Source organism: Larus michahellis, chromosome 1 (genome assembly GCF_964199755.1).
Source record: "Larus michahellis chromosome 1, bLarMic1.1, whole genome shotgun sequence".
NCBI lineage: Eukaryota > Metazoa > Chordata > Aves > Charadriiformes > Laridae > Larus > Larus michahellis.
Window position 1 is genome coordinate 106,552,106 of NC_133896.1, and position 8,669 is coordinate 106,560,774.

Genomic DNA, 8,669 nt, shown 5'->3' on the forward strand with positions numbered 1-8,669 from the left:
ATCCATGCCTGTCCAATAGAGGGCAGAGCCCCTCGGACACCCGCTGACATGCAGCAATTTAAATAATACAGCCCCATGTCTTCCAGGTGTGCCTTCAGCCCATAAAACAATTGGTGTCTACAGGAGCATTGCCAAATCTCTATACCTACAGTAAATCAAAGAAATAGCAGCATTCGAACAGTGTGACAGGAAAATATGTCAGCAAACCAAAGTAATTTCCTTTTTATTTCCAATCTTCGCTATTTTCTCCTACAGCCCTTGCAGGGTGTCTGGGCTGGTCCAGACTTGGCAGGTGCCTCCCCAGGTGTGCAGAGGGTGTCCAGGCCAAGCGCAGCTGCCGACCCTCAGTGCAGGATGGGGGGAAAGTCAGGGGTTTCTTTCCTTGTGCATAATGGGGAAAGCACCCTTTAATCTATGCTTCTTTTTCTTTCCCAAAGCAGCAGAGGCGGCGAGGCAAAGGGAATGAAGGTCTCTACCAGGTAAGCAACACGTACCCTCATCTATCTTCATGGTTTAATTGTAGCCTCTAGTTACATATCTCAGCACACTGGTAGCGACGCATGATGAAGCAGAGCTTTCAAAGCACCTTTCTTGAGGACAGTTACTCAGATTCAGGGCAAAGACCACACAGCTGGTACTTTGATAAAGTGGCTGCATGTTCTAAATACAAGTGGCAGGAATGCTTGTCGAGCTGCTCTGGGAGGAACCATTTCCACACTCCTAGATCTTGGAGAACCACTTTTTGGCTGCAGCAGATGACACCTACAGTTCTGTCTCCAAATTGTTTATTGCTTAAACGGAAATCTTCAGATTGCCAAACAGCTGTCATAACCCAAAGCATCTGTGGTTCAGCCCGTCCTGCTGTAGCTACAGAGCACAAACTGGGCAGCACCTCCAACCCCGTGGGGCACTGGGGGGTTTCAGTGTTGCACAGAGTCCATCAATAAGGCATCATTTGGGCTGCCATGCATAATTGTTCCAAAACGCATTTTACTTTCTGTAGAACCCTGGACATTGTCACCGACATCTCAAAATGACAAAAATAAAATACGTATTAAAAAGTTCTTCTGCTGCAGCACATGCCAGGGAGTTTTCCTGTAAGGTGGCTTAGTTGTAGCTGACGGTGCCCTTCTTCAAAACCTGCCCTACTGATAGTCACAGGTAGCTGATAAGAAGCACTATCATCTCACCAGCGTTCCCCATATGCCACTAAATAGTCATAGCAGAGTGAAGGGTAGCTAGGAGTTTTACAAGCAGGCACCATGTGTGTTACTACATCCTTGCTCTTGGCAGCCCCAGCTCTCTCAGCTCTGGCCACCTTCTGGGCTGACCTGTGCCTCTGCCACATATTCTACTGCCCCGCTCTTGGAGCGGTCGGTTCCACGGCAGCAGCAGGGAGCTGTAACTCGCGTGTCACGTCTGACACACCTTCGCTGGTGCAGGCTGGCAGGCGGAGGACTGCTGTGTGGCAGGCAGGGCTGTGAGGGGATGCTGCCCGGGGCTTGCTGCCGGCTGAAGCCCGGCTGCCAAATTACCCAGAGTCGCATCTGACTTCCCTTCCAAATTGCCGAGGAGAAGTCCAGAGAACAAAAAGTTCATGATTTGACGTCTATTCATTTAGTTAGTTAGCAGACAAAGTTCACTCTAGCATCAGTTTGCTCTCAATAGTCAATAATATGCAAAGAAAATGTACCCTGAAGATCTGCATAACCAGGTAGGATGAGTTGCTGTAGTCGTATGGTCCTAACAGTTATTCAGGATCCATCTTGCCTTCAGATATGTGACAGCTATTGACACTACACAAAGACCAAGGAAACACTCACGAGTATAAAAAAAAAAAACAAAACAAACCCCTGCAGGAAAAAAATAAATAATTAAAATTATGCTACTAAGCCCCTGCCACCCTGTCCCTGGCCAGTCAGCTAGGGAGAACTGAGCACTCACACTGGCACCTCACCCTTTTTTTCTCTTTTTCAGGGACTCAGTACAGCAACCAAGGACACTTACGATGCTCTCCAAATGCAGCCCTTGCCCCCCCGCTAAGTGGGAGTCATGGAGGGGATGGGCAAGGGTGAGAGATGCCCACCTGCCCCAGGGAGGGGAGGAGAGGACGGCGAGCCTTTTTCATCCAAAACAAGCGCCACGTATTTTCTCAGTGCAGCCACCTACTGTTTGTTGTTGGTGCGCAGAGGGAATATGTCTGGACTTGGTCAGACCCTTCTCCCTTGAATCATGTAACTGCAAGCTTTAGCTATTAAAATGTACATATCTGTAAAGTTGTTCCCAATAACAGTGGTTATTAGGCCCGTTTTTATAAGATTTGTGTTGTGGAACCAGACCACATCTACTAAAACATCTCTTTCCATAGCTCTTCCTTGCCATCCGGGGGTATCAAGACATGTAATTATGGTTTCATTGCATTTTAAGAACTTATAAAGATAGGGCTGTCGTTATCTCCTGTAGTATTTATCTTTAGGCTATTTGCCACAGGCCAGCTAAGCCTTTTGCTTTAAATTTACCTTTTAAAAACTGTTTCAGTGGGGTATGACTTTTTTTTTTTTTTTTTTTTTTAAATTGTAAAAAGTGACTTGATGTTACTGTAGTGAAGGACAGAGGCTAAACACCAGCTTTTCAGTACGAAGAAAAGGCGCACTAAGCTCCAAGAAAAGATCAAGCAATGGCATTGCCACTCATCCAGCGCCTGGAGCTAAGACTTCTCAGAAGGTGAAAGAGCCCTGTTACAATGAGAACAAGGAGTCTGGACTCTGATAAAGAGAGTAATACTGGAAAAGCCAGGAAAACTCACTCTGGAGAATCCCATTTGGCTGAAAGGTTCGGCTGAAACTTCTGCCCCCTCACCTTAGCAACATCTACAACTATCACTGCAGAACAGGCTCCCTCTGTAAGACTTGGCACAGTAACTCTCATGTCAGAAACAGATCAAAACTACCACTTCTGGGCAACAGAAACTGTAGAAAAGCCAATGTAAATGCAGTTTCCAAACCAGTCTATCAGCGGGTTACCTTTAAAAGATGATGCAGATATTATTCCAAAAAGATACTAATTCAGTAATGTAATGCGTTTTTGATGAATTAATAAAGTTAGAGTCAAAGACCTGTGTGTGTGTGTGGTGAACAGCTGTGGCATCGGCACAAGCTCATTAACTGACATGGTCAGTGGCTGGACCAATTTACACCCGGCAGCATTATCTCTTAGGCAAGCTGAGGAGGATGGTATTCCGCCAGGAGCTTCTAAACACATCCTGGGAGGTGGGACGGGATGTTGCAATGGGGAAGAAATTCTTAGGAGAAAAAACATCACCTTTATGCTCTTTATATATAAATGGATCTTGATTCCAAAACACAGCCAACGCTTGTTTCGGGGATGCTCACCGTAGGTGTCATCTGACTCTTCTTTTTGCCTTCAGGAAGCAACTGAAGCTGTTTTTTTCTTTTAGGAGAGGAGTTGATAATACAGAAGTAGAACAAAAGCTTCAAGCAGAGTGCAAAAAAACCCCGTCTCTCCTCCATTTCGACAAGACAAAGAGCATGAAATAACAATCGCCTGGCCCGGTTTGATGCAGCAGGGGGAAAGGGAATTAGCCTTCTCCTCCTCACATTTAAAAAAGTACAAACAAGCGCATACATGTTAAAACACTTGGAAAATGGTTTAATGATGTTTACAACAGAAATGAACTGTACAATTACAGTAAGTTTAATATATATAAAAAATTACAGCAGACAAATGCATCTACACAAAATCTACCTTTTCATTCTGATTTACTGTAATCTACACAATCTCTCAATGCCTACAGCTATCTGTAGGCAACCACTGGGAAAATAATAATAATAATAATAATAATAAAGGACATCTTTAAAGAGACAGCATTTCGCCTTCCTCCTCACCCCTAGTGTGATCAGCGAGGTTTTGAAATGTGTGGGACTCTCACATTTCAGTTTCAAGAAAAGCTTGGGTTGGGTTTGGGTACGGGTACTCCCATATGGCCCTCGATTTCAAGTGTTCTGCTGACCTGAAGCGTATAAATGCAGTACATGAGGAAGGGCAAGAGAAAAAAACCCCTCCCAGCCAGTGTAAGCAGGCAGTTGCACAGAGCAGTGACACCATTAAGACTGAAAATTTCTCTTATTTAGAAAAGAAGCAAGAAAGGGACTGCCCAGACGCCACAGACATTCACAAATCGTCTCTTTGAAAACTACTGCTGGATTTAGAAGAAAGAGCTTGTTTCTCAACTCCTGATTCTTCGTACAAAGGGTTAGCTTTCAAATGAACGTGTTAAATATTTTTTTTAAAACAAAATTTAAGCCACTTCCTCTTTGGCCCATCCCTTAAAAACAGTGAAACCCCCTTTACGCTGAGAAAGAACCTCAGGTCAATGGGGAACAAAAAAGAACATGCTGTCTCTTTAAAAAGAAAGAAAGAATCCCAGTTGGGAGCGGCTGTCAGTGAAAATGCGATCCAAATTGGCGGTCTGGTGGAAATTCCTCATGGAATATTATGTACAGTTTAAAAACCCTTAGTTGTTTTTTTTTATTTTATTTATGAACACCTAGGCAGTGAAAACTGTTATGTTAATACATACATAGACACACCCAAAACATACAAAAATACTATTATTTCAAACTACTAAGAATAGGACAAGTTCAGTTATCTCCATGCTATGACTTTAAGAGCATTACACTGAAACAAACAAGAATTTAAACGACAATTTTTTAATATCCCAGAAATATACCAAAATATACATCTAAGCTTTGGAATTACTGAGGTTAGACTAATGCAAGTGCTGGGTAATCGTACTTAATACACAAGTCTAAGGTTCTGCAGGAAAGAAATTATCTTTGGTATCTGCATCAGGCTAATAATATTAACATTTGGATTTTGCTTTGGGATAGAGCTTGTATGACCCTAGAACCAAACACCCCCCAATCAACTGAGATTAAAAAGATCCATGTAAAAAGTTCCTCCGTTTGCAATCCCCCCCCCAAAGTTAAAAAGTCACAGGCATCTACCTAGCATAAAAGGTTGAGAAATACAATGCATAGTTGCACAGTGGTGCTGCAAAAATAAAAAGAAATCTAGAAAAAAGGAACTAGAGGAGAAATGAAAAGCTGCTTCTTCTTTCAGGGATTTCTCACAACAGGACAGCCTCTTCCAAGCAGTGACGGGGGAGGGGGGAAGCTCAGAAGTGCACCTCAGCGTGTATTAATCAACATCACCCAGCCCCCAGAGGGTTAAAGCACCCAGCAGAGCAGCCAATCCTGCACCCAAGTCTTCAGCTCCTCAACCCACCTGCGCAGCCCCCGGCCGCCCCCTCCCAGCGCCTGCGCCCCGGATTTCGCCCCTTCCCGGGGCAGCGAGTTTGGGAGGCGGCCGGGCCCCGGGGCAGCAACCCCTCGCCTGGGGGCAGCCCCTGGGGCCGGGGGCCGGCTGGACCCCCGGGCTGGACCCCAGCGGAGACCCTGGCCCTGGCCAGGCCGGCCTCACAGGTGGGCTTGGTGCTGAAGACGCCCTTTGTCTTTGGTTTGTTTGTTTGTTTTGAGTTTATACAATCATTAGGAAATCTTTGGTTTTGGCTGGAAATTTTAAAAGAACAAAACAAAACAAAGAAACCGCCCCCTCCCGACTTATAGCAGCCACCGTGACCTGACAAAGCTTCTCTTTCCCATGGGGGTAGGGGAACTACATTCAAATAAAGATGGACCGGGTTAAGGATGCAGCTTCTGGCCAGGCTGGGGAGCGGGGAAGGGATACAGGATTGTCAAATAATAAAGAAGAAAATTAAATATTTGGAGAGTTCTTTCTCTTTTTTTCTTTTTTTTTTCTTTTTTTTTTTTTTGGTCATGTTAAAAAGTGAGTAGCGTGTTCGAAGCACGGGGCTGAGCGTGCCTCCGGGCCCTGGAGTTCAGCGTGGCCCCGGGGCAGTTGCCTCGGGGTGGGGAAAAGGCAGGGCGGGCAGCCCTTTTCCGAGGAGAGTGGAGAGGAGGGGGTGGATATTCACAGACTAATCGAGAGGACCCCTTGTAACCAAAGGAAATAAGGTAAGATTGCAATTTGCCCTCACTTTGCAGTAGCTTTTAAGCAGCGACATTCAGAGGCGTTGGGGGGTCACTCCCCAGGTTGCAGGTCACGGGGTGCTATAGGCCAGAGTTCAGTGTTAATCAAAGGAGGGAGGGCAGACTTGGCAACTCTGTAGGGTTTGGAGAAAGTTAAAGCAAGTTACTCAGTTACGAGTTAGAAATGAGGTATACGACAGCTCCTGTACCTGTGGCGGATAAACACCCCACACCTACTCACACCTAGCCTTAGATACTACCACAGAGGAAGGAAATGGAACAACGGCACTGGCGGGGACGAAGAAGCTACTGCCTGGGTCCTTCCCGCAGAGGGCCGGCAGGCGAGGTGCCCCACGGGGACCAGCGCTGCCCCAGGCCTCCTCACACCGCCCGCGGGCGGCTCGGCAGCCAGCCCTTCCCTTCTTCCCGCCTGGCAGGGAGGCCCAGTCCGGCCCCCCGGGAAGTCGCGGGGAGCGACGCTGATCTCCAAGTCTTTCGCATTGCGTTTTCCCCTCGGACTCGCTCGGGTGCAGGGAGCACCAGGGTCACAGAGGCCGACACATGGAGAGTGAATGGGGGAAGAACTAAAGGTTTTGTCTCAACTGCCTTGTTCTCAGGACACTGTCACGGGTGCTCTTGCTCCTAAATTGTTTCTCAAGGGGGTTGTGCGATCTCCACGATTTGCCCCTTTCGCATGCCATTTCCAATGACTTAGGAATCCTCCTGTTTAAGAATTTCAGATTTCTATAGCACCGCGACATGCCAGCCAGCTTCATCCGCACACAACGTTATCGCATTCGGGGAATAGGGCTTAAGTAGCTGCTGCTACAAAATTCAGCAAAGGCAGTGTGAATCCTGAAGTGGGGCCTACAACAGATAAGAGAATTTTAGGAGGAAAGGGGAAGCTACCTTGATAAATTAAGTATCTTACGGTTTTATGTAAAGCTCTGCAGGATAATATTCACCGGCAGACCGACACAGTTTTAAGACAGATCAGCATTTTGGTCTGAGCTACTTGACAATGTCCTGTTTGGTAGAGAGATGAAATAAGGCAGAGGGGGTATGTTCCAGTTCTGGGGCTGAGCCTCAGCAGCACTAAGGAACGCCAAAGGGTATCATCTTCCCTCGCCTCCCACAAGCTGTTTCATTTCCTTCCTCAGATTTGTTTTCCTTAAAGCACACCTTGTTTTCCACTTCTTTTGTTCCAAGTGCTCTTTTCTTTGAGAAGTCATTTCTTCAATATCCCTATTACCTATCTATAAATCTAACTAGCTCTTTGAAAAGTCACACAATATTAATACCACTTTTACATAATGTCAGAACAACAATTCTATTAGTAAAGCTTTCAGTGAAGTTCTGCAACCCGATTGGTGTCCGGAGGAAGAGTAGCTGGACAACCCACCTCTCCCCCTTCCCCCCTCCCTTTCTTCACAAGAGCTCACCAAGTTCACGGATAAAACAACTCAGCCCAATAGCACGATACATGAACATGTACAAGGCTACTTTGGGGAGCAAAGAAGGGAGTCTTCGAGGTCCCTCCCCTAAGAGAAAGACCACACGCAAAAGCTGTTGAACAGACTCTGACCTTGGACTACACTGCTTCCACATTCAAAGGAAAGAAACAGTTTTCCCTGACTGTATCCCAACATCAGCCTAAGACCTGCAGCACTGGGCAAGCCCCACACGCCGTTTGTCTTCACAGAGCCAAAGCAACTCTATGCAGAAAAGGTGGGAGTACCCACAAGAGATGAGGTCCTTTCAGAAAGGGACACTGACCCAAAGCTCAACAAAAGCCCACCCAGCTTTTCCTCTTACCCGCTCTGAGAACAGCAGAGCCGACAACTTATCAGTGCCTTTGGTTCCCTACGAGGCCACTGGGAATTCTCCCGCCCCAGTGGAGTCGAGCTCCTTTAGAAACCCACCTCCCTCCACCACCGCACGCAGCCAGGCGCACACACGCACTCACACACACACCCACGCACAGCCCTCCCCTCCTCCCCGACTCCATCGGCCTTGAAGGGAAATGAGAAGGGAGCCTTGGGGTCCAGATGGAGGGGGCACAACACCCTCCCAAGGCAATAACCACTCGCTCTTCTGCTACTCCCACTGCAACACCAAGACATATGCCAGGAGAACGACCCACTCCCTCGCCAACAACCCCTCGAGGCTCCTCTCCCACGACTGTCTCGCAATATTTCCGCCCTTTCCGGCATACCAGCCAGGTGTTAGGAGTAGGTTAGCTTTCACTTCTCAGTTTGGTTTTTTCTTTCATAGTTTTTGGTCTAGACAGGATTAGCATTGCTATTAGAAAAGGAAGTGTTTAAAAAGTTTTCCACCTATTATCAAGCACTACAAGCCCTACATTCAGTAACAAGACAAGGGGGATAAAAGGAACCTGTTTCACTTTTGCTCTCCCAGATAGATTAAGATGCGACAACCATTCTTCTCCCTCCCCGAAGTTAAAACACAACGGACCCAGTTCAGCTCTGGAGCAGCTCAACTAACCGAAACGGATTTACACCACCTAGGTTGATTCTAACCCAGTACGGCCATCTTCTTTCCCCTAAGCCCCCCAGGTACGCGTTGCCTCATCTTTAG

General features: G+C 46.8%; 1 protein-coding gene across 3 annotated transcripts in view; it reads left to right on the top strand.

Moving 5' to 3' along the window:
• CD247 (CD247 molecule) overlaps positions 1 to 5,817 on the top strand; it is a 70,896-nt gene extending 65,079 nt beyond the window's left edge. Inside the window, exons 7-9 of one of the 3 annotated variants that reach the window (XR_012588788.1) lie at positions 438 to 479; positions 1,978 to 2,234; positions 2,585 to 3,106. Coding sequence is in view for 2 of the 3 variants with exons in the window: in XM_074598265.1 (XP_074454366.1) it covers positions 438 to 479; positions 1,978 to 2,043 (108 nt within the window). In the remaining variant the exon portion in view is untranslated. Of the gene's footprint in view, positions 1 to 437; positions 480 to 1,977 lie in introns of all 3 variants that reach the window. The other 2 variants (XM_074598265.1, XM_074598277.1) reach the window with 2 other exon arrangements.
• The last annotated feature ends 2,852 nt before the right edge of the window (positions 5,818 to 8,669 follow it).